This window comes from Erinaceus europaeus, chromosome 8 (genome assembly GCF_950295315.1).
Source record: "Erinaceus europaeus chromosome 8, mEriEur2.1, whole genome shotgun sequence".
In the NCBI taxonomy this organism is placed as follows: domain Eukaryota; kingdom Metazoa; phylum Chordata; class Mammalia; order Eulipotyphla; family Erinaceidae; genus Erinaceus; species Erinaceus europaeus.
This window is the reverse complement of record NC_080169.1, coordinates 107,839,120-107,865,807: the sequence shown is the minus strand read 5'-3', so window position 1 is coordinate 107,865,807 and position 26,688 is coordinate 107,839,120. Positions and strand designations below refer to the sequence as shown.

The window sequence follows — 26,688 nt, the reverse complement described above, 5'->3', positions numbered from 1 at the left end:
GTTTTAAAATTCAACTATCACTGTATTATAACATCACACAGGCTTCAGGTAGGAATCACTGAAAATTAGCACATGTGTTCCCTCTGCCTGCTTAGACACTTTCTAGAAGACGAACTTTTCAAGTTTTGACTTTTTAAGGATTTTTATTCTTCCACTGATAGTATGCAGAAATGTCCTGCTAGCACTTGAAATGCTCTCTTTTAAATTTTTATTTTATGGGGGGGGGGGGCTTGGAGTGATGGTTCACAGAGTTGTTGACACAGAGATACAATGTCTCCTCTCCTATGGCAAGTGTCTATAGAACACTCTCACCCCCAACTTTGGTCCTGTCCCTCCATCATGCACCAGGACCCTGATCAGGTTCTCTTCACCCCCTCCCACCCCTTCCCCGCCTAGATATCTTTGTTGTGAGGCCGTACACCACAACTAACCCAAGTTTCACCCTGAATTCTCACTAACTCACCTTCCACTCTCTGGAGTGTGAGAACCAAACCCCATCACTCATCCCCCCCACCCCGGCCCCACCCCGGCCCCACCCACTTCCTTCCCCAACCCCGCGGGCCAGGGGTGCTGCGCCTGCGCACTCAGGACTCTCGCGCAGCGGACAGCAGGGAGTGGGGGCGAACGCAAAGCGGAGTGCCAAAGGGAAGAGGAAGAGGAAGTTGGGGGCGGGCCTTCACGGGGCGTGAACCGGAAGTGCAAGCCGTCCAGCTTCTCTTCTCGGCTAGGCTGAATCTGTTCTGCTGGGCCCGCTAGAGAACTTTTTAAAAAATTTTTTTCTTCCCCTCCCGCCCCAACGGTCGCCGTGGCCAACAATTGCCTCGCCCGCCTGGCAGCCTCCCCCGCGTCGCCTTCTCCTCCTCCCCGGCTGCGCGCGGCCTGTCTGTCCTCTCCCTCCGGCCCGGCGGGATTCGCTTGCTGCCTCCGCCGCCACCGCCTCCTCTTCTCCAGCCCGGCCGACCTCGCCGCCCCGCTGCAGTGATGTGCGACAAGGAGTTCATGTGGGCCCTGAAGAACGGGGACCTGGACGAGGTGAAGGACTACGTGGCCAAGGTGAGCAGGGCTGAGCGGAGGTGGGATGGAGAGGAGGCGCTGGGGGCTGGTGGGTGCTGGGCTAGTGGGTGCTAGGTTGATGGGGTGCTGGGCTAGTGCGTGTTGGGCTGATGGGGTGCTGGGCTGGTGGGTGCGAGTCTGATGGGTGCTGGGCTGGTGGGTGCGAGTCTGATGGGTGCTGGGCTGGTGGGTGCGAGACTGATGGGTGCTGGGCTGGTGGGTGCTGGGCTGGTGCTGGGCTGGCAGGGGCTGGGTGGAGGTGGGCGATCGAGAAACCTGGGGGACGGAGGGGGATGGGAGCCTCTGAACAGAGACCCTCAGGTCCAGGCCAGAGGGTCGCCATGTGTGGTCAGATCACTGCTTGGTTATAATCTTCCTGATCTCTTGGGAGAGAGGAGGAGTGGTCCCTGTTTTACGAGGACTGACTTAAATCTGTCTTTGATTCATTTATCTCCCTTCCCACTTGCCCACTGTTGAATGAAGTAACCCTGATTGATTAACATCAGAAGAATGGGCGCATTTGACTTTGGGTCTGGTGTGGATGGTTAACCGTGGGATCACCCCCCCCCCACACACACACACACACACACGCCAAACAAAAAAGAGTACTGAAAATAGCAGTGGTTGAAATTCTGAAACTTGGTATCACTTCACTGAGAGGTCTCGACTTTGGGTGTGGCCCCTTCCCCGCCCCCCAGTAGCAACAAATACATATTTTGTTTCAAGTTGGTGAGGTTGTCAGTTTTAGCATCTGGCAGCAGGTTTTTTGTTTTTTTTTTTCCTTGAGATAACAAGCCTGTTATCTTTAGTTGACTTCAAGTTTTGCCTTTGATTCCATCAGATGTGCATGTGTTTTAAATAGTAATGCAATTGAGTTACCATCTCTATTTTTTTTGGGGGGCGGAGGGAGTAAAATGATGATGAAGAAAGTTCGTCTCAAACCTAAACCCAGTTGTAAAACCGAATCCACACAGTGGTGGAATGGAAAACTTAGCACTACAAGCTGGTCTGCTTTTGGACCCTGACACTGTGCCTTTTTGTACTTATGTTCTTTAAATATGGTGATGACCTATATAAAAAAATGTTTTACCCCCCAAACGAAAGTATCAATTTATGACAGCCCTGGCGCCTGTCTTGCCTCTAAAAAGTTTTACTTTATGACATAAATATGGACAGCATCTTGCTGTCCACATAAATGTGGACATCATCTTCTCAAAGTTGGAAGGCCCAATCTGGGTTTTAGTTCTTCAAAGGACATAGAACTTATGGTTTGTGTTCTCTCTCTCTCTCTCTGTCTGTCTGTCTGTCTCTGTCTCTCTCCCCTCTTCCCTCTCTCTTTAATCTGTGTTGGCAGAAGCAGAGTTTCTTAAAACTTGCAAACTTGTGTAAAGCAAGTTGCTAATTCTTTTTATTCTGACACTTGAGGATTTTTGCTTGCAGACTGTCTGTTCAGTTGTTGCTTGCAGTGGACTTTAGGACACCATTTATTATCTGCTCAGCTAGTAGTAGCTTGGATCCTAACTGACTGGATGTGTCACTGTGAGATTAAAAGAAAGACAGTACTTGGGCCACTTCATTCTGCTACGCTTTCCACTGGTGGGACACTGAAGTACTCTGAAAGTGTGATTTTTTTTTTTTCCTTCTGTCTTGGTTGAACGTAGGTTATTTAATATGTTTATAGCACAAAAAGTTGATTAAAGTACTAACTGAACTTACAACTACATAAACACAAATTAGTCCTTTGTTAGCTCCATTTTATAGATTATTAAGATAATAGGCTCTTAAAAGAAATCCAGTTACAGACATAGTAAATGGTGAAGCCATCCTTGTGTTTAGTTTGATTTTGTTTTTTCTTTATTACTACCAGACAACCTACTCATTAATAACTATTAAAAGACACAGGAGAGGAAGACACTAGACTTTTGAAGAAAAGGAAATATTGAGAACTCTAGTGTATCCAAAAAAAAAAAAAGTTTAACTATCATGTAACTCTGTGAGCAATTGACTGAACTTTTTCCTTCTCAGTTGTTTATTGAACAGCTTGAATATCTTAGAATAACTTTTGCTTATTAATAAAAATGAACAAAAGCCAAAGCAGCCAAAATACTAGCATGCCAGTTTTCACTGACTGAGCTCCTTTGTTAAGCCTACTCACACCATCAAGTCCTTACAGCACTTTCTTTTATTCAGCAACCATTTTTCTTGCTTACTCATGGACTCACCTTATCCATCCTCCAGTTTATGCACACTCATAACTTTCTGACTTTATGTAATGGACATTTATCTGAGTAAATATGTACAAAGAAAGTACATAAGGAAGCATTTGAGTTTCTCTAGTTTCCCTTCTATAGGATAAATCTTTAAAATAGTCTTCTCTATAGTCTTGTGAAGATCTCACATGTTGTTACATACAAGAATGTGCCTGTAAGGTGAAATAGTTTAGTATAAAAAAGTTACTACTTAAAGATGTATTTGTATTTTTCTACCTGCTTCTAATCCCTCTATGAAAATCAGAAGTTTGGACAAATAAGAATTATGGGTCTGTGGCAAGTTCTTGAATTCCCAAAAGTTAGTTCCAAAGTCTCCAACCAATGAAAATTATATGTTTCTAAGTGGAAAATGCAGCATATGAAGAAAACATTAAGTTTTTCTGTATTCAAGGTTTATAACATAAAAACATAAGAAACAGTTTGACTTCCTGACTCACCTAAGATCATTTTTAAAATTTTTTATTTTTTAATTTTATTTATTTATTTTGGGTAGAGACAAATTGAGAGGAAGGGGGAGCTGAAGAGGGATAGAGAAAGAGGGACACTTGCAAGCACTGCTGCACCATTCATGTCGCTTCCCCCTTTGCAAGTGAGAACCTGAGGCTTGGCCCCAGATCCTTGCAGTTGTGATAGACACACTCAACTATGTGCACCACCACCTGGCCCCCAAAACCATATTTTAAAGATTTATTTGAGAAAGAGAGTCAGAGCATTGCTCTGACATGGTGTTGCCAGGGTTTTAACTAAGTACTTCATGCCTCTAAGTGCTGTACTCTGCTATTGAACTACTTACTTCCCAGACCACAACGGCAGGTTTAATTAATTCATCCATTTTTAGTGGATATTTTCAGGTACCCAGCACTGTAATTGCCCTGGCTGTCATGACAGTAAGTTGGGTGCAATGTTCAGGAAACTCAGTCATCTATATTATTAAGCAGGCCTATGTGAAAATGCTTTCATATTTTTAATTCCTGTTGAAAACAAGTGAAAACCACAAAGTAAGCTGTTCATGAGATACTAGTTATTCTTAGCCCCATTCTCAATCTGTCTGCTTCCTCTAGGTGACATGATGTTTACCTGCATCTTCCATTTCTGCCTGTATGTTAATTGCTTCAAATTGAAGTTAATTTAGCCTCACCAGACTGCCTAAGGGATTGTTCTGTTCTGATAATTTCAAGTTGAGTTCATTGTTTTCTTCTTCTCAAAAACTGTTTCTATTCCTGGTGTCTGCAGTTTGACCTAATGACCCAACCATTTGCTCAAAGTAGACATAAGGATGACGTGTTTTTCATATTTCTGAGTGTTATCAAGACTATCTTTTTGGTCTTTCATTCATTTATCCCTTAGTCTCCATTCTACTACTATAGATGATTTACTGGTTAGTTTTTCAGCTTTAACTGTCTCTCGCTTCTTGGACAGCTTATTCACCTTAGTTGGAGGGATCCCCAAAATGTGAATCAGAGTATGTTCTCTTTTTCCAACCAACTTCCTTTATTGCTCTTAAAAGTATAAACTAATGTTTTAATTTGTCATTATGAATTTAAAGTTCATCTTTGGTTTGGCCTACCCTAGGCCATTGGGCATCTGGTTCGTGCCTATCATTCCAAACTCATCACTCTACAATATTCTGCTTCTGACGACCCTGCTCAGTTACTTTTCCAAAGGGGGAAAACTGTTCATTTATTAATGAGGATAAGAGAGTCATGACTCCAGCATATGTAGTGCTGGGGGTGAGACCGGACTGCACACGTGTAGGGCCCAAACACCATCACTGCCACCTTTCTGGCCCAGTACTGCCATACTGTTGCTTGAAACTCTTTACATGTCGTGTTGGAAAGGATTTGCTCACATCAGTCCCTAACCCCCAGCTGCCTATTTATCCTCTTAGATTAAATATCACTTCTTTCAGGGGAAAAAAAAAAAAACCAAAACATTGTGACTTGAAGGGAAGTGCTGCTGCTTTTAATTTTCTACTTAGCAGATTGCTGTGATTTCGTTTACATGCCTGCCATTAATTTGACTCTGTACCTCTGAAGGGTAGATACTGACTTCTTTTTCATCTTTGTATCTCTTAGTATAGTATTAAGAAATTCCATAAATCCTTTTTGAAAATTATTTTATTTATTCAGTGATAGAGATACAGAGAGAGAGAGGGAGAGGGTGAGCACACGAGTATGAGTGAGATACCAGAATACTGCTCAGCTCTGGCTTGTGGTATTGAGGGTTGAACCTGAGACCTCATAGCTTCAGGCATGGAAAAGTAAGAAACTCTTCATTGGTTATCTAGTAATAATCACTGACAGGATATTATATTGTCAAGTACTGGAAAATACTACCTAAGCTTTTTAGCTAAGTTTTCATTTGCTTTTACTGCAGGGTTTCAGTAGATATTACTTCGATTTTAATGATTAGGCAGTTTAAGCTTAGAGGAGTTAAATAATTTAACAAAAGAAAATTAGGCCCATGGGGATATAACCCAGAGCTTTCTCAGTTTACAGCCATTTTTTTTTTTTTTTTCTTTTTTCTGTATCTGCCTGAAATGGCTCTGTTTTTTTGGTTTTTTTTTTTTAGTCACTATAAGGGCCTGGTGGTGGCACACCTAGGAGAGCACATAGGTTACCATGTTTAAAGACCCAGGTTTAAGCAGGGGCAGGAGTGTTTTCATAAGCAGTAGAGCAGTATAGCAGGTATCTTTCCTTTTTCTGCCTCACCCTCTACCAAAAAGAAAAATGGTGGGGGTGGGGAGCCCTCCAGGAGCAGTGGAGTCAGTGTGCAGGCACTGAGCCCTGCCAGTAACCCTGCTGGCAAAAACTAAAATAAAGATAAGTGATTTAAAAGAAGAGGAATCAGCATGATAAGAAAGTAAGAAAGGGTTTTGCAAAAGACAGGCACAGTAGGTTAGCTCTAAATAAAGACATACAAAAATGGGTGCTTGTTGATGAGATGGCTCTCCTTATAGAGGCAAACACATTAACTACCATGCTCAGGACCACGACTGGAGCCCCCAGCCACCATAAGGGAGCGAGCACCTCCCACCCAGTTTCAATGTCCCTAAAGGGACTGACATGATAGTTTTTGGATTATTAGATTCAGTTTATAATTAGGATCTCATATGATACCTCTCCAAAAGCCAAAATGTCTTAGGACATTTGCTTTAGGAAGAAACGGAAATAATTATGAAGTTTTGAGATTTCTACTTCCTCCTTCAAAATGACTGAAATGGTATATACAGGTATAATTTAGTTTACATGTAGTAATAGCTCCCGAGCTGTAGTGAATCCCATTTTAGATCTTAGACAGAAGGACTGAGACAAACATTAAAGTAACTTTCCCAAAGTCATAAAACTTGAGTGGTGAAGAAACCAATTCTAACTCTTGGACTTCAAAGCTCCTAGCCATAAGTGCAGTTCAGCACCCCATTGATTTCATTTCTTGGTAGTGTTAGAAAAACTCGGGTACCATATTCATTATGCAGGTGGTGAAAATAATTACAGCAGAATGTTTGTTGTTCATTGAGAAAATGCCGACTTGAACTCTTCAGTTGACTTTGAGGATTCACCTTAGGAAAGAGTATATACAAGTTGTCATCAATTAAGTGGCCCCATATACTCTCAACAGGACTGGTAATATGTACTCTCTTGTTTACATGTGCTTCTGTTTCACCTACTGTGAAATACTATACATCAGGTCTCCAACTTCTCTTTCTCTGTGGTTTCCTTTCCCTCTCCAGCCCCATTCTAATTACACCTGCCTCTGGCAGTCCCATAGGCTTGAGAAGCAGCAGTGGTGCACCCTGACAGAAGATAGAATCTCTCAAGCCACAAAAAAACATCAGCATCTAGTATTTGGAAATTGCAAGGCCTATTGCTAGTTGAGATCAATTTTCACATTCCTAAGAAACAGTTGAGGAGAGGTTCAATACATTCAATACATCTTATATTTACTGGTTTTATTTTCTTTTTAAAAACTGTGACTTAATTTTTAGAACATCAGTTTTATTTCATACAAGATAGAAAGTTTCATGTGAGAGAAGGAAAGAAGCCAGGACACTATTCAAGAACATGTGTTGCTGGGGATTGAACCAAGAACCTCATTCATGCAAGTGTAAACCATCTGATTCTTTTTTTTTTTTTTTATTCCCTTTTGTTGCCCTTGTTGTTTTATTGCTGTAGTTATTATTGATGTCGTTGTTGTTGGATAGGACAGAGAGAAATGGAGAGAGGAGGGAAAGACAGAGAGGGGGAGAGAAAGACAGACACCTGCAGACCTGCTTCACCGCCTGTGAAGGGACCTGCCTGCAGGTGGGGAGCCGGGGGCTCAAACCGGGATCCTGACGCCGGTCCTTGAGCTTAGCGCCACCTGCGCTTAACCCGCTGCGCTACAGCCCGACTCCCTTTTTTTTTTTTTTTTTTTAATTATCTTTATTTACTGGATAGAGACAGCCAGAAATCAAGAGGGGAGAGGTGATAGAAGGGGGGGGAATGGGAGTCGGTGGTAGTGCAGCGGATTAAGGGCATGTGGCGCAAAGCTCAAGGGCCGGCTTAAGAATCCTGTTTCAAGCCCCCAGCTCCCCACCTGTAGGAGAGTAGTTTCACAGGTAGTGAAGCAGGTCTGCAGATGTTTGTCTTTCTCTCCCCCTCTGTCTTCCCCTCCTCTCTCCATTTCTCTCTGTCCTAACAACGACATCAGTAACAATGAAAAACAACAAGGGCAACGAAAGGAAAAATAAATAAATAAATATTTAAAAAAAAAGAAAGGGGGAGAGAGAGAAGAGAGAGAACACAGACCCTTGTGCATTGTAACATGTGTGCTCAACCAGACCTACCACTTTACCCCCTGATCTGATCCTTAAAAAAATAAAATGACGGGGAAGCAATTACAGAAGCCAGACCTCCCACCTTCTGCAACCCACAACGACCTTGGGTCCATGCTCCCAGAGGGATAGAGAATGGGAAAGCTATTGGGGAGGGGGTGGGAGATGGAGATTGGGAAGCGGGAAGTGTGTGGAGTTGTAACCCCCCCATCCTATGATTTTTGTTAATGTCTCCTTTCTTAAATAAATTAATTAAAAATGAAATAAAATGACACTGTTATGCTTTTTCTCTAGCAGGACTGATGACCCAGTCAGAAAGTAAAATTATCAACTTATATGAGATATTGGTCCCTTCTAAAAAATGCCCCCCTCCCCATGGTGTGTCCGCTTAACCAGGTGGTGGCACATCTGGTTAAGCGGACACATTAAGTGCACAAGAACCCAGGTCCAAGTCCTTGGTCTCCACCTGTAGGTCTGCAGATACTCTCTGTTTCCTTCTCTGTCTCCTTCCCTTTCAATTTCTCTCTGCCTCTATCCAATAATATATGTGTGTGTATATATATCTATATACACATATATAGATATATACATATATACATCTCTATATATAGATATACATATATATAATATATATATGTTAAAGATTTTATTTATTTGTGAAGAATGATAGGAAGAGAAAAAGAACCAGATATCATTCTGATACATGTGCTGCCAGGGATTGAACTCAGGACCTTGGGCTTGAGAGTCCAAAGCTTGATCACTGTGCCACCTCCTGGACTACAATAAATAAATGTATTTTTAAATGCTCGGTAGGAATCATAGACTCAGGCATGAAATCCCACCAAAACCCTTGGTAGCACACACACACACAAAGATTATTTTTTATCATAATAAAGTAATGATTTTAATTATAAGAATAATGTATATCATTTTTTAAATTATCTTTATTAATTTATTGGATAGAGACAGTCAGAAATCAAGAGGGAAGGGGAAGATAAGAGAGGGAGAGAGATGCCTGCTGCACTACTTCACCACTTACAAAGCTTTCCCCCTGCAGGTGGGGACCAGGGGCTCAAGCCTGGGTCCTTGCACATTGTAACATGTGTGCTCAACCAGGTGCACCACCACCTGTCCCCGTTTATCATTTAAAAGATAAAGCTGTATTGAAAAATAATAAGGTCAAACAAATTTCCTGATGGCTTTTTCCTTTAAGTATGAAATTTAATAGGTTTCTTTCACAGTTCCCCTTTCTAAATTGTACAGTTTTCCACTTTACTGATGACAATAATTTGTGTTCTGTGATAAAGTTTGTCCCCAGCTTTCTTTTTTCTTTCTGTTTTGTTGTTGCTTTTGCTTTTCTTTATTTAATAGGACTGAGAGAAATTGAGAGTCAACACTACTTTACCACTTAGGAAGCTTCTTTAACTTGATAGGACAGAGATAAATTGAGAGGAAAGTGGGGGATAGAAAAGGAGAGAGAAAAAGAAAGCACTGCTTCAATAGTTGTGAAGCTTCCTACCTCAGGCGGGGATGAGGACTTGAACCCTGGTATTTGTACATGAGAATGTGTGTACACAGCAGAGTGTGCCAATGCCCAGCCCCTCTCCACTTCTTCTAGCGTTTGCCCTTCTTCCGTGGCCAGTCAATAGCGTCAGGTTGAAAGCTGTCAGGAGCTGCTTGTTCCTGGCTTTGAAAGTGACTGGGATCCATGTGGATTCAGTCGGCTAGGAAGGATCGTCAGTTTCCCCAATGAATGGGTACTCACGGGATGCACCACGAGGAGGTCGATCCAATGCATCCCCCCTCTCCACTTATTTTTACAATTAACTTTTTAAAAAATTTTTTATTTATAAAAAGGAAACATTGACTAAACCATAGGATAACAGGGTTACAACTTCATACAATTCCCACCACCAGATCTCTGTATCCCATTCCCTCCCCTGATAGCTTTCCTATTCTTTAACCCTCTGTTAAAGTATGGACCCAGTGTCATTGTGGGATGCAGAAGGTGGAAGGTCTGTCTTCTGTAATTGCTTCCCTGCTGAACATGGGTGTTGACATCCATACTCCCAGCCTGTCTCTCTCTTTCTGTAGTGGGGAAGGGCTCTGGGAAGCGAGCTCCAGGACACATTGGTGGTGGTGTCTGTCCAGGGAAGTCTGTTCAGCATCATGCAAGCATCTAGAACCTGGTGGTTGAAATAATTAACTCTTTAATTGTTTCCTTAGTACCTTAAAAAATTGATACTATTCTTATCTTCCTGTTGAGTTTCACCAGGCTAAGACTCGCTGTGGTAACATGGAACTGATAATGTGCTTATATCAGCAGCAATGGCATTGTGAGACTTTCATTTTTTGATAATTGAATAGGTGAGAAAAAGTGATTATTGCTTCAATTTACATTTCCTAGTGAGGAAATCGAGTAACTTATCAGAACTGTTAACATTTGTAGTCTTTCTCCTGGATTTCTTATTCCTACCTTTGGTTTAATTTTCTAATAGTAGTTGGTCTGTTTCTTATGGATTTATATGAGCTGTTGATAAATTAAGGATTTTCCACTTTTTTATGATGTGTTTTAAAAGTATTTTTATAGTTGTCTTTTGAATTCACTTTTTTTGTTGTTACTTTTAAATCATTTTTCTGAAGGCTGGTGGTGGAACGTATGAAGAATGAAGACTTGGGTTTAAGCTTTTGGTCCTCACTTGTGTGGGGGGGGCAGAAGCATCATGAGTGACAGCAGTGCTAAAGACATTTCCTTCTCTCTCTAATTGAATAAAACATTTTCATGTGGTTCACCAGATATTTCTCTTCCTTTTTTGACTTTTTGTGTCCTGATTGTAGAGACCCCCCCTTTTTTTTCCCCTGTAAAGTAATAAATAAATTCTTTTAGAAATTATTTTTCACCTACTGCATTCTAGGTCCTTTTATTTGTTTTGAAGTAAGACATTTAGTTAAAATTATATTCCATGAGATATATACTGTATTTATATATTTTTATTCTTCACTTTTAATTGTGATATGAAAATGAACCTAGGGGCAGAGTGGTGGGACACCATATTGAGTACACACATTACAGTACACAAGGACCCAGGTTCAAGACCCCCCCAACCCCCTCCCTATTCCCTCCTACAGGAACCCTCCTCCAAACAGTGAAGGAGTGCTGCAGGTATCTTCATCTACCTCTCTGTCTTCCCCTTCCTTCTCAATTTTTCTGTCTTTAGACAAAAAAATAAATTAAATGAAATAAAAAAGAAAAGAAAATGAATCTATAATTTGAATATATACTTGAAGGTTTCAAGGTTAAGAATTCCAGAGACACAAATACATAGACATTTGTAAACTAGTAAGAACACAGGACTCGGGGTTAGAGGAGATAATATAATGGCTATGCAAAAAAAAGGTTTGCATGGCTGAGATTCTGAGGTCCCAGGTTCAGTTCCTAACACTGAACCTGCTGAAAACTCATTAGGTAAAGGTCCTGAATGTCTAGTTTTTCCCTAGCTCTGAAGCAAAGGAGGTTGACTAAATCCTAAATTTACTTGTAAGCTATTTTATGAATGCTTTTATCGGGAGCAATAATGGTTGGCACGTATTAGAACTCAACAACACACAAGAGAAAGTGGGCAGCATTAATACTTACTTGTAACAAGACTATTGGGGACATTGACTCAGTGACATAGAATATACAAAATCTGATAGTTGCACTGAATTCAACTATCAGTCAGGTGTCCTGTATTAATTTACATGCTGTGCTACGAAATGGTCACACAAATGCTAATTTAGTCTACTTTTTTAAAGTAGCTTTTGAGGACACTGGTTTCTTATGACAGTACAGTATGTACTTAGGCCTTAGAACTCAGTTACAGCAACCTGTACATATCTTGGAGATCAAAGGAAGAGAATTACTGGTCTCTTCTCACCTGGAGAAAGGCCTAAACAATGTTCTCTGCAGGAGTCAAATGACCATTTCATCTGGAAATAGCGTAGAGAATGTCCCACCTGAATGTTTACTTATGCTGTGTTCTAGATGCCTGTAAGAAGTACTGGATCTTCTAAATCTCCCCACCAAACCATGCTTTTGAAATGTGCATAACATTTTTGCCATTAGGGACAGGAAGTCTGAAACTATTAAAATAGATACCTGTATATATGTTTTTAATTCATATTAAAACCACCTCTTGTCCTAGAGGTGGGAGATAGATTTTAAAGTGGAGAAAACCTAGTGAAAGGAAAAGTGAGAACCTAGAAAAAAGAAATACTAGCCTGCAGTCTTGCTGACCTACTTTAGATTATTGATGCCAGATAGAACCCTTCAGATCCCAGTGATCCTTTAAAGGATTTTTCTTCCCTCCTCAACATGTATAACTTGCTGTCTTCTGTCTCCATCTTCCAGAAGCTGTGCTTGATATGAAGTAGTAACCGCAGCTCACCAGAAGAAAATTTATTCTCCATTGGAAATTATGTCCCTGGAGTACAGATATGAAGTCAGTATAACAGTGAAGATGGTGATGTAATAGCCAGCATTTATATTAGACTATTTGCTGAGTGTTTTGATAGAAAACAGACACCAGGAAAGATTGGTTTCATAGATGACAAAAATGTGACTTGAAGAAATTCAAGTAACTTGCCCAGGAGGACTAAGCTAGTAAATGACACACTCATTAACTAATGTTATACTGAAAATATTGGGGAGTAGAGTAAGCATTGAGAATTTGGTTAAATGAACTCTTAATGTTGAATTTTAGAAAACTAATAAAACATTTGAATTTGAAGATTTTGAGGTTAATTTCTTTTGGAGATGAGTAGATGATAAATATATTAATATATATATATATATTAATATTTATTTATTGGATAGAGACAGCCAGAAATTGAGGAAGTAGGGGGAGATAGAGAAAGAGAGAGAGAGACAGACACCTGCAACACTGCTTCACCATTCACAGAACTTTCCCTCTTCAAATGGAGACTGGGGGCTTGAACCCAGATCCTTGCACATTATAACAAGTGCACTCAACTGAGTGCACCACCACTCGGCCCCAAGTAGATGATATTTCTGTATGTTTGAGAGGTTTCCAGATATTTTAAATTTGTGAAAATTAGCATTACCTTTTAGTTGACATGATGAGTTATCAGGATTAGTATATTTATTTTTTTGTTACTGCTTCAGTACTTTAGCAAAATTGTTTTTAATGTTTACTGTAAAGCAGAAGAACTGTGACAGACATTTTAAAAATGATACAATTTATATCAACTTTTAATCATCTCATAGAGACTTGTGTTTCTACGGCCAATTTTGGCTCTACCCATAAGCAATGATCTTAAGGTTTATATTTTTACATCAAGTAATAGCCTTAATATTTTTAACCTTTATTTTCAAAATAGTCTGTAATTCTGATATTCAGTTCTTGGCCCAGTCAGTAACTTTGGACAATTAAGTAGTGTGTATTTTTGTAGAATTTTTTTTCCTTGTTTTTTTTTTTTTTTTTGTTCTGCTTCTGTGTGCTAAAACTTTGTTATTTTTCACTTTATAATTGCACTGGAATCTGAGAATAGATTCTTTGAGGTTCTCAACTTTGGAATGTATTGTTTTCTTCAGTCCATTATAGTTTTGTCACCATACTGGAAGGTGTTGTTTGCATAGAGTCCAAAGTTTGATGTATACTGAGCCAGTCTCATTAATTATTAATGATCTTGCTATAGGTCTAGCTGCCAAAGAAGAGACTATTGTGGTAGCCCTTGCTTCAGTCCTATTTTTGTCAGTTATTTTCTTGCTATTCTTCAGATACAAAATTCTTGGATAGCTTACACATTTTTTAAATGTCAAGTAGACATCTCCCATTTGCTCATTTTTTGCTTGATTTATGTTTTCAGATTAATGCACCTTATTTCTTTCCAGTGTTTTATGGCTCTTATATTTTATAGATTGCTTTGTTCCTAGGTGTGCCTGTCAACTGCAGTTTCTAGTTGTACTTTTCTTGCTTTTCACTTTATTTTTTCACATCTTTGTTATTTATTCACATATTTTCATAACTGATCACTTTGCACCTTCTGCTTTTTAACCTTTGTATTGACATTGTTAAAACTTATTTTTATTTTGCTGGTCTTTTTGACAGTAGGGATTTTTGTTGTTGTTGTTTTGTTGTTATTGTTTGTTGTTGCTTTTCCTACTTTCTCTTCCATGACTTGAAATGTGTCCATCTTTTTTTAGGCAGACCTACTAAGATAAATTTGTGACAGAAAAAAAAGTGTTTGGGTATTTGTTTTTAATCTGTCTTGCTAGATCATTGAAGAAGCGGTGGACTTCGGTTTTAATTTGCAAAACAAAAATCTGTTGGTGCAGCTATAGATTACATGGTCATGTTTTAAGGAAACAATGATATTCATAGAATAATCTTACTCTCTAAAGATGTCTACTAGGAAATTGTACTTATCCTCTGAAACTATATGACTATATGTATAAGCTTCTGAATTGTGAAATTACACATTGTTTACTTAGCATAGTTATTTCTCCACATCAACAATATAGATTTTGGACAGGTTACTTCTCTGTGCCTCCATTTTTTTATACAAGAATAGTACTGTTCACCTCCTAAAGCTCATGTGATAAAATTCAATGAGTTCAACCTGAAAAATACTTGTGAACGGTGCCTGACACTTGGTAAATATTCATGGAATATAAATTTTTCATTTTAAGTGATATCTGTGTAGTATTTTATGAAAGACATGAAAAGCCTCCTGTGCAGTTTTTAGTTGTGAATGTATTACTTGGTAAGACCCTTTGACAAGACCTAGTAGAGTTTTTATGTCCTCATGTACTTCTGTTTTATATAAACACATGGCTGTATATACTTACTAGATGTCTGAAGTTATTTTTTACATCTACAAGTAGTCTTTGACTGTGTTTACTTAAGTAAAGGTTTACTTGATTTTACTTTTTATCGTTCATTCTTCTGTGCCATAACTCCCCATTCTTGTATTCTACTGTTGAGTTAAACTTTTATTTCATCAGAGCACCACTTTTTTTTCTTCCCCCCTCCCCTTTTTTCTCTCTCTCTTTTTTTTTTTAACGAGAGCACTACTCAGCTCTGACTTATGGTGGTACAGGAGATTCAACCTGGGATTCTAGAGCCTCAGGTATGAGAGTCTCTTTTTCATTTTCTTTTCTTTCTTTTTTATTAAATAGGACAGATAGAGAGAAATTGAAAGGGAAGGGAGAATTAAAACAGAGAAGTAGAGACACCTGCAGACCTGCTTCACAACTCATGAAGCTTCCCCCCGCAGGCAAGGTATGAGAGTCTTTGCATAACCACTATGTACCAATTCTTAGTGCTATAGATCTCTACAAAGACCTTTGAGACCTTTCCTTTAATATATATACATTTATTTATTTATTATTGGGTAGAGACAGAGAGAAATTGAGAGGAGAGGGGAGAAGGGGGAAAGAGACAGAGACAACTGCAGATCTGTTCCACCACTTGTGAAGCTTTCTCCCTGCAGGTGGAGACCAGAGACCTGAACTCGGGTCCTAGCACACTGTAATATGAGCACTTAACAGATGCGCCACCACCTAGGCCTGAGACCTTTTCAAGAGGTCAAAACTATTTTCGCAATATGTGTAAACTGCTCTATTATGATGAAGTTTTCACTGATGGTACAAAAGCATAGATGGGGGAAACTGTTGTGTGAATTAGAATAGTCACACTCAATTGTATGGTTAGTAGTCCTTGTGAGCTTCAGACCTAACAATATACCAGTTTCATTTTAGAATGCCCTTGAGGAAGCACATTCATTTAATCTATGATGGAGTGGACTTTTTCATTAAACATTGCTGCTTTTGTTTCTTTGGCATCACCAAAAGTATTGTGTATTTTCAATTTCACTGCACTGGGCCAGTCTTCAGTAGAGAGAGAGAGAGAGAAAGAGAGAGACAACACAACACCAGTGCTTGCCCCATGATGATATGCAAAGCTATACAAAAGACTTCCATGCCTGAGATTCCATGGTTCCAGGTTCCATCCCAACATTATTGGAAGTCAGAGTTAAGGAGTACTCGTGAAAAAAAAGTCTCATTTTATGCTAACATGTATTGTTTCTGTTGCCTCCAAAATTAGCATTTACTCACTCCTGTGATTATTTCCTTAACTAGTGTTTGGATGTTGACCTCATTATTTTGTGCTTCAACCTTTGGGGAGCTTTTAGCTGGATTCTTGTCCTGGTTCATTTCTCCAATATTTCTTCTTGTTAGTTTAATTATTTTATGTGGTATGTTATAAGGTCCCTATCTCAGCACTTTTCGAATTTGATCATGATTGCCTGGATTGACTTGTGTCTAAGTAAGGTAATTAAAGGGTTCACAGTTGTGGAAATTGACAGTATTTCAATAGTATTTTAATCCCTGAATTGGAGCTCAATGGCTTAAAAGCCTCTTGTTCTTTTTCTTCCCTGTAGGCTATGGAAGCCTAAGGGCTTTTAAACTATAAGGTTTATTAGCTTAATCACTCACTCCTGACTAAGATAAAGCAGGGTGGGGGAGAGATAGCACATTGGTTATGCAAAGAGACTCACAGACCCACTGCTAGGCCACTGAGGTATAGATCTTCTCCTGAGTTTCCTTATTAGTTCTCTGTCCCCTGGTGTCAGCACAGGGCCTCCCCACCGCTGCTCCAGATTCTGAGGGCAGTAGCAATGGAGACTCACATTTAGTCAGTCTTAGGGATGTCCTTTCCTTCCTTCAGCCATCTTTTTGTTGGTGAAACAGACTGGAGGTGGTGTCTCAATTGGTGAACTGCTGGATTGTTACCAGCCACTTAATCTCTCCCTAGCCTCCTCTCTGTCCACAAGCCACACATGTTTGCACTCACTGGTGATTTGGTGGATTCCTGAAGTCGTTCTAGTCCTGTCTTGTTGCAGTTCCAGGTGATCTCCTTTGGTATTCCTAGTTGACCCTGAAGAGGAGAGAAGCACAGCTGCTGATGCTCTGTAGCCCCGCCTCCAGAAGTCTCCAAAATTAGTATTTAAAAGGTTTTAAATTTCTATTTCTGATTTGACAGATACCCATTTATAGCCTATATAAGTCACTAAAAACTTTAGGATCCTGAGATCAACATGTTCAGTGCATGAGCATTAGAAATTCTGAGCTAAGTTCTGAGTTATTTCTCTCTTCTCCTCAGCCTTAAGGGCACATGAGTGGGTGGCATATTTGCTGATTCACGGATACTCAGTGTAGCCATTCCACAAGTATTGATTTGTTTTGTACAGAATGCAGAAGTCATGCCTCATTTTCTTCAAAGAGATTCTCAGCCTCTACCTATACCTCTAACATTTGGAAGCCTCACATTAGTATTAGTAACTCTCCTCAGACTATTCGACCTGATTCAAGCCGAGAGCTTCTCTTTTAATCTTTAAGGCAAGTTGCAAAGTTTTATTAGAGGCAGAGGTCTATTGAACTTAGAAGTTCTATCATTACACTTGTTGTACGGATCATGGGTTTTTATATACTTTTTTTTTTTTTTCCCAATCTTAAACACTGAAAATTTCCTTTTCTTTCTTCCCTTTTCCACTTCTTCCAGTGTGGTGAGGGCCTGATTTGATGATCCTGGCAGAGTCGCAGACTGCTATGCAGGTGAACTAACTATTCTAGCAGCCTGAACATCTAAGCTTCTTCTCTTTATTAGACCTTTCTTGATATGAGTAATGTTACCGAACTTTACCGACTTGTGCAGATTTTAGCTTGGTGACTGTGGTTGTAATTACTCTGCTATTTTTAATATTAAATTTTAATACTGCTTTCTAAGCCTGTATAAGTTTGTTCACTTTTTATTTGCCATTTTTTAAAACATTTTTATTTCATAGAAACTGTACTCTGGATACCATTTGATCAGTTTGTAGGTGCTTTCTAAAATTGTGTTTAAGTTTTTATATAGTATTCTCTTTCTTTTGATACATTAGTTTTTATACACCCCATTTTTTTTCTGTTATTTAACATAAAACTGTCGAGATTCCAGCTCAGTGAACAGGTAGGGTGTGATGATTGTTTTTGACCCTAACACCTGGAGTGTGCACTAGAATAATTCTGTTTTTCTCTTGGCTGGTGTGTGAGTATAAACTAGTCCTAATACACTACATGAAAACACTAACCACAGGTAGGAATACGTTAGATTACTTTGTGGCTCAATCCCCAGTCCGCATCCGAGGTAGTTGATCCTTTGTGTATTGATTAGTAAACGGTGGATCTCATTTTTTTCCCTCTGGGGACAGATTCTGCAGTGAAAAAGACTGGGAGTTGGGGGGTGGCAGGGAGGAATTTTCTCTCCTCACTCACTATCTCTTGAGATTCAGAATAACTGCTGGCTTTCGTCACTGAAATGCAAAAATGAAGGAGAAAAGTAATTTCTCCAGTCAGTCCTTGAAAGCTCATTAAATTCTTGCTACCATCTACTGACTAGTTTTGAGTTGCTAGAAAGTGTGTGCTAACTGGGCACTTCACCAGCCTTAATTTTTCAAAAGTCAGATTTTGTTCATAAGAAGAATAGAATGGTGCTGCAATAGTCTTTGCTGCCATGGTGATGTGAAATTGGTCACAAGGGTGTGCACTGTGGCTAGTGAATATACAAGTAGCTGGCTAATAAGCTTGGTTTCTGCATTCTTTTAAGTTACCTTCCCATTTTATCAGAAGTTGGAAGTATACATGTGTGTGTGTGTGTGTGTGTGAATATCTTAGTTTTGTATATTCAGTTTTGTTTTGTTTTTCTCCCAGTTTTGGATTGAAAAAAATTTCAGGCATTCAGATGAAGTCAGAGCTATATTTAAGGGCTGGGCTAGATAATATAATGGTTATGCAAAAAGACTCTCATTGCCTGAGGCTCCAAAGTCCCAGGTTCAATCCTTTGCACCACCATGATCCAGAGCTAAGTAGTGCTCTGGTAAAAATAAAATATAATAATAATAAATTTTTTTAAAAAGAGCTATATTTAAGTGTCAGCATTAAGCATTGTGTTTTATTGGTTTAAATTTAGTGTTTCCAGTCCATCATTTAAAAACATGAAATATATGAAGAATAAGAAAGATAATCTTTGTCTTAAAGAAAACCGTGCTGGACTCAGTCCACTCTTTCTCCTTTTAGTTTTATTAGTCCCCTCAGGCTGAACTAGATAGCTTTTGTTTATTGCCAAAGTGAGCTTATAGCTGTCTTATAACTTTATCCTGTGGTATGACTTAATCATACAACATTACAAATGATTCATTATTGCTACTATAAAATATATAGTATATGAGTATATGGTAGTCTACAAACTCCTTTTGAGGAATGATTCCTTCTTCATCCCTATATCAGATGCTTAACAATACCCAAAACTTCAAACTTCATAAGCTGGCTATATAAACTGTACAGTGGTTTACAAACGAATAAATAGCTAAATTGATATCTTTGAGAAAATAATAAAATAAACCATCTAACACCTACAGTGGCATAGAATACTAAGAACAATTTGAAAAGGAAATTAAACCAGATTAGCTGTAATTTCATTCTATTGTTACTCGTAGAAAAACAATAGGCTTTTGATCATAAGACAAGAGCTGTGAAAGGACTCAGAGGTAGATTGAGAGCATGCCTTAATGACCCCTGAGGCTCTGGTTCAACCCCCAGCACCACATGAGAGCAGTGACTGATATCAGACAGGGCATGGACAGTTCCATGGACAGTGGAGTAATGCTTTGGTGCCCCCCATTCTCTTTCCTTCACAGAAGTCTGTAATACGACTTCTTCTCTAACTTTCAAAATAGAAAAGAAAAATGATCCACCAAACTAGAAAAATATTCCTTTGCTATTCTATTAAGTAATCAACTCAATGCTGTTAGCTTAGTGCTGTATATTCAATTTTAAGGAGTATTTTTAAATTTTTTTTTCTTGATGAATCATATCTAATTTATCTAACTTTAATATTCTGTATTAAAGGATTTCTCCTCTTAATTTTAGTGAGAAGTAATGATTTACAGGACCATGCAGTTAGGGATTCTCTGTCACAGGTGAGACTAATACTGGGTTCTCAGAAAGGTCATGATGGGTGTTTGCATAGAAAAATACGCCATGACTTTTCCAACAGCCCAATAGCACACATCCTACCAAACCAAAAGTTGGACATTGCAGGTGTGTCATAGGCTAAGCTATTGTCCTTTGTTGTGGAAGCTTGTCTGTGATGCAAGCCCCCTTCCTTTTTTTTTGTTTTAATTGATTTAATAATGATTGACAAGACCGTAGGATAAGGGGGGTACAATTCCTCATAATTCCCACCATCAGAGTTGCGTATCCCATCCCTTCCATTGGAAGCTTTCCTATTCTTTATCCCTCTGGGAGATTGAACCCAGGATCATTATGGGGTGCAGAAGGTGGGAGGTCTGGCTTCTGTAATTGCTTTCCCGCTGAACATGGGTGTTGGGAGGTTGATCCATACTTCTACCCTGTGTCTCTCTTTCCTTAGTGGAGCAGGAATCTGGGGAGGTGGGGTTCCAGGGCACACTGGTGAGGTTGTCTGCCCAGGGAAGTCAGGGTGGTGTCATGGTAGCATCTGCAACTTGGTGGCAAGCCCCCTTTTTTTGCAGCATGTTCCATGTATGTTGTCTGTGTACTTGTGGATGCAAAGGAAAAGATAGACAGCTACTTCATCCTCAAGTAAGTTTTCTGGGAAAAATAGATCTTATAGGGTAAGTGGAATTCAGGTAGATGAGGGTATGGGGGCTGTAGAGTGACCACATTAAGTAAAGGAAACAACAGAAGTTTTTCAGAGAGGGCTTTGGGGTCCTGGTGCACACTGGTAGAAATGGACCCAAGTTGGGGATGAGTGTCCTACAGCCACTTATCAAGGGGAGATGAGAAATTGTACCCAGGTGTCAGCAGCTGTACTATAAACCATTAAAACCAGTAAAATTATTTTTTAATATATATGTACTCCCTTTTATTGCCCTTGTTTTATTATAGTTATTTTTATTGTTGTTGCCATTAGATAGGGCAGAGAGAAATGGAGAGAGGAGGGGAAGACAGAGAGGGGGAGAGAAAAATAGACACCTGCAGACCTGCTTCACTGCCTGTGAAGTGACTCCCCTGCAGGTGGAGAGCCGGGGCTTGAACCAGGATCCTTACACTGGTCCTTGCACTTTACACCACGTGTGCTTAACCTGCTACTGCCCGACTCCCGTAAAATTACTTTTTAAGAAGAGACAAGGAGTAGTAGTCTCTCAGAAGTAGAGAAATGAGAGAAAGAGCTACAATGGGAAGGTAATGTTGAGTTGAAAATGACCTGTTATAACAAGAACTCACTTTTTTGTTTCAAGCCAGTAGGTTTATTACAGTCTTTTGCAAGAAGAAGCCAATGCAATAGAATATACTTCTATACTTCAGTAGTAATGTTCCATGCCATTACAAATCTGTCATAAGGAATTAGAACATGGGAGAACTCAAGGGTGTGGGTGACATTCAGTTGTCAGCCGTCACTTCTTGCAAACTATTTTAGTACCAGGTATTCTATTCTGCTAATTTAAACAGTGATACTGACCATATAAACTGAAATGACTAGTTCCACTTTTCCAGATATATTTAATGAAAAGAATTTTCTATTCATCAAATGGAGCAGTTGAAAAATTTTGTGTGTGAGGAAGTAAGATGATTTTTATTATTCTTTGGGAACATTGATTACGTTTGTTAGACTGTTGAAGAATATAGGAAGCCAGTACTTGAGGCCTCTAATACTGTTAACAATAACAGTTGGCATTTATTTATTGAGTGCTCAGTATATGGTAGCCGCCTTATGTGATTTCAGTGAAGCTTCAGAACTCTTTGTTTTTGGTACTGTCCAGATCACTGTCTCCTGCATTTCTCCTTGCCCTGTGACCATTCCATACACTACAGTTAGTAATGAACTTCTTTAGGCATATCCTTTCACTACTCATTTGTAGGCATCAAATCAGTAAACACCTTAATGAATACTGTTACTTCTTGATTTAACATTTTATAATGTGCAGTCATAATCAGCACAAGTCACTGAGATTTAATGTTTGACCATGTTTGGTATTGTGATGGAATAAAAGATAAGATCCCTAACCCCTAAGGACCCTCAGAATCTAATTAGCAATAAAAGATAAAAAGATATGAAATATTAAATTGCAATAAGATAAATCGCTAATTAATTAAATGAATAATCATTCCTTCATTGGAGCGTCTCTGTATTTATCTATTTGTATGTTTGCTTCCCAAGAAGGAAACAAATACTTTTATTCAGACCCAGGTTTTCCTATTTTATATCAAGCAAGTAGCATAGTGTCTAACTATAATAGGTTCAGCACATACTTGTTGAATTAAATTCAATTACAGTGTTTTTAGATACAAACTTTCTTCAACTTTTAAAATCCATGCCTACTTTATTAGTAAAACAAAGTCAAAGTAATATATTTAAAAGAGAAAAATATTTAACTTTAATCTCAACCAAAACAAAAAGTTATTTGTGGTGCAGTGTTTCAGGTGATGGTAAAAGATTGGACAGGGAGATGAAATTGGATATAGCAAGTACAGATAACATTTTTGGAAAGTTTAGCCATGAAAAGAAAGAGAGAGAACAGTTACTAAAAGATAATAACAAACCTTAGGGGAGATTTTTGGAAGTTTACTACATAGCACTTTTAGTCCCATGTAGCTGCTTCTTGAGTAACAGGGTATAAAAGGAGCGAGCTTTCTATCAGCACTAGTGGTGGAGGATCCAAAACCCAAGTAGTTTTTTTCTTTGAGACTCCCTTAACTTTATCCTCTTAGCCTCTTAACCTCTTAACCTCTGCCTTCACCCCCATCCTACTTAAAATAGTTTGTTAGCATCTTATTTTTGATAATAGCCATTCTAGTAGATAAAGGGTGATAACTTTTGTGGTCTTAATCTTCATTTTTAACCCTTTTTTTTACTGAAGTACAGTTGAAATGCAGCACACTGCAGGTGTTTAAAGTACTGAAAAAGAAAAAGTAAAGGAAGGGTTAAACAATTACAGGTTTTGATATAATCACAATCCCCATTCTCCCCACATACCGCTTCACAGTCCCTCACTCCTGCAGTGCTGCCAGTCCTCAGTGAAAGAAATGACTTTAGGGGCCCCTACAGGCTTAAGTTCATTTTGCCATACTACCCTCCCTCACCCATCACCAAGACTGTTGCTGGCTTCTGTTAAGTGTTTGCATAGTACTGTACTCCTTTCTCCCCTAGCAGTTACATTCTGCAGTTGTTTACTGCGGGGCTTGGCAGGTGGCTCAGCCTGTACAACACAGTATTACCATGTGCAAGGGCCCAGGTGGGAGTTCAAGTCCATCACGGAGGAGCGCCTGTGGGGAAGGGGGCAGCTTCATTAATACTGGATATGTGCTGCAGGTGTCTCTTTCAAACCAGGGTGAGGTGGGGCAGCAAGAGGCAGATAGATTCTGCTGGAGTTGTGCAGGCACGGAGCCATAGTGATAACCCTAGTGGCAAGAAAGAAATTGAGTATTTTAGTAGCATCTGCCTCTTGGACTAGATGGTAGCCTTAATAAAATCAGAAGCTGCCTGATTTTTTTTTTTTTTTCTTTCTATTTTGTTTGACAGGACAGAGAGAAATTGAGAGGGCAGTAAAGGGAAGTTAGGGAGAGGTAAAGAAAGACACCTGCAGACCAGCTTCATGGCTCATAAAGTGAACCCCCTGCAGTGGGGAGCCCTGCGCTTGAACTTGGGTCCCTGTGCATGGTGATATGTACAGCTCGCAGCTGTCTGATTTTACATCCTATTCTAGCCTCTGTGCACAGTGTCTGCCAAACAGTATAACTTCAGTAACATTGAATGAGTGAAACAAATTCATAATAGCTGATGATGTCTGTTTCCATCAGAACAGTTGCTGCTTTCTTTGTGGAGTTCAAATAGGTGTCATAATCTGCATGAAATCTTAGTATTTAAACTCATCAGTCCTATGTGACCACATCTAGATATTCTGCTGGCTGAACTCCTTAAAAACTGAGCACAGGGGCCAGGTGGTGGTGCATCTGCACATCACAGTGCACAAGGACCCAGGTTCAAGCCTGCAGGGGGAAAGCTGCATGAGTGGTGAAGCCAGGCTGCAGGTGTCTCTTTGTCTCTCTCCCTCTCTACCTCCCCCTTCCCTCTCAATTTTCTCTATCTCTATCCAATAATAAATAAAACAAAGTTTAAAAAAAAAAAAAACTGAGCGCCATGATGTGTTTCATTACATTTAGCATTACTGTGTATTGGCTAGTCATGGTTTGTATTTCTGTCACACTATATGTTCACTGTTGGGCAGAATTTCATTTGAATTTTTGGGGTGCTTTCACTTTATAAAAGTGATTGTTTCATAAAAATTTTAGTGTTTTGAGAAGGTAACTGGTCCCTCACTTTCTTAATCTTCCTCCCACCTAAATTTTGCTTTCGTTGGCTTATCTTAAAAGGGAGAAGATGTCAACCGGACATTGGAAGGTGGAAGGAAACCTCTTCATTATGCAGCAGATTGTGGACAGCTTGAAATCCTGGAATTTCTGCTGCTGAAAGGAGCAGATATTAATGTATGTAATGAATATTGTCATCTTACAAAAATCCCGGTTGTTTTAGGTGATAGTTTTCAATGAATAGTCATTGTGGACAGCATTATCTTACATTGTTTTAAAAAGTCTGAGATCAGACCAAATTTCTTAGAACCTTTTAAAAATATAGTTGATATGTGCACGTGTGCATTGTTGTGTTGTTGCCAGGGCTTCACCTCTCCAGGCTGACTTTTCCAGATAGAATGGTGGAAGGGAGGGGTTGCTGGGCACTTGTGCACAAGGCCAAGTTCAAGCTCTTAGGCCCCACCTGCAGATGGAATCTTTATGAGTGGAAGCTGCGGGTCTCCCCCCTCCCCTTCAGCTTCTCTGTCCTATTAAATAAAAAAAGGAAAGGCAGGAAGGAAAGAAAAGTAGTAGGTAGATGCCGGGCTAGTTTCACGGGTGGGAGAGAGACAACCAGGAACTCATGGCTGAGCAGGAACGCAATCCAGTATATCTATTGATCAGAGAAAAATCTGCCTTTATACCTTCCGAGGCAGAAGTGGCAGGCCGGCAAAAGGAACTGGGTAGGTGAGTGGGTGCAGAGAAGGAAAAGAGCACGGAATTCCATCTAACCAGTGGGGATCAAACCAGTGCCCTGCAGGCAGGGCAGGTCTCCAGCTGTTGTGAAGGTTCTAACCAATGAGGATTAAACCAATACCCTGCAGGCAGAGCGGGTCTCAGGTAAAGCAGTGATTATATAAATAGACCACAGCATCAAGCAATGCAAGGGAACCTGGTGTGATGACCAGCACGGATAGAAACAGAAGGGGTCTTAGAAGCAGAATTAGCCAAAGGAGAAATGATGACCAACAGGTAGATGGTAGGTAGGTAGGTGGGTAGGTGAGTAGCTGGGTAGGTAGAGGGAAAGACACCACAGCACAGAAGTTCCCCTCAGTGTACACACAGCAAAGCTGTCACCCCCCCCCCCCCCAAGGTGAGCTATTTCACCCACCCTACAGTTGGGGAATTTTTAAAAATAAGAGCTGACTGACTTTTTTTAAATTGTAAAATAGAGGCTTACATTATTTCCCTTTAGCCATTGCCTTTCAGGCTCTGAAGCAGCACTTTGAGCTCAGTCTGCAGGTTGTGAATGACTGTCACCCAGTGGCACATAGAACTCTGCAGTCAGTATGACATCTCTGTATTCATGTGATACATCTAAGCTGAACTAGTGGGCAGAGGTCAGTCAGCAAATGGCTGGACAGGAGAGGACATCTGATTCTTGCTTTTCATAGCTTCTGCATTTCAGAGTTTTGGGGAAATATTTAAGTAGCCATGATAGTAAACGGGGTGGACTTTTCACAATTCAAAGGACACCATGTCATCTGGTCACCAGTTATAGCAGTTTTAGATTTTTCATTGTCTGTGTTCTGCCCCCACCCTCATCTTCCCTTCCTGATTTCATTGCCATTTCATAATAGTGGGGATTCATTCTTGAGAGGTTAAATAACTCAGTCGCTCCGTAAGTAGTAGAGATTGCCGAGATGTGAGCTCAGTCATAAATCCTGCTCCCTCTCCTTCACTAGTAGTGCCCTCAAAGACAAACTACTTGTGTGGTTGGGACTCTGATCGCTCTCTAGATTTTGTCTAGAAATGAGTGGCTCTGTGAAGTGGTTATGTATAATGTATAGGAAAGCACACAGGTAAACACTTGTTCATAGGGGTTTCCGAGTTCAATATATAGAGATGAGAACAGATAAGATGGTTGACCTCTTGACTTCTTATTTCATAGGCTCCAGATAAACATCACATCACCCCTCTGCTGTCTGCTGTCTATGAAGGTCATGTTTCCTGTGTGAAATTGCTTCTGTCAAAGGTGAGGTTCATTGCCAGTGTTTACTGAATACTCCATTGTTGTGTGGATGTCTAAGCTTAGCTTTGGGTTAACCTGTCTAAATTCTGTGTAGCATCAGGGACAGAAAATGAGGCACATTTTTATGTTATTCGAAGTAGTAGTTGGT

At 39.7% G+C, this 26,688-nt stretch overlaps 1 protein-coding gene and 1 long non-coding RNA gene across 2 annotated transcripts in view; one reads left to right on the top strand and one right to left on the bottom strand.

The window, feature by feature from the left end:
- The first annotated feature begins 662 nt into the window (after positions 1-662).
- The window catches only part of MTPN (myotrophin), a 43,237-nt gene continuing 17,211 nt past the window's right edge, over positions 663-26,688 (top strand). Inside the window, exons 1-3 of the mRNA XM_007537001.3 lie at positions 663-1,053; positions 24,593-24,706; positions 26,460-26,543. Coding sequence (XP_007537063.1) covers positions 982-1,053; positions 24,593-24,706; positions 26,460-26,543 — 270 coding nt within the window. The 5' untranslated portion in view covers positions 663-981. The remainder of the gene's footprint in view (positions 1,054-24,592; positions 24,707-26,459; positions 26,544-26,688) is intronic.
- On the bottom strand, positions 21,872-23,509 carry LOC132539802 (uncharacterized). The gene is made up of 2 exons (XR_009551096.1): positions 23,377-23,509; positions 21,872-22,009 (listed from the first exon to the last, which is right to left on the bottom strand). It is a non-coding gene; the product is annotated as an uncharacterized LOC132539802 (long non-coding RNA).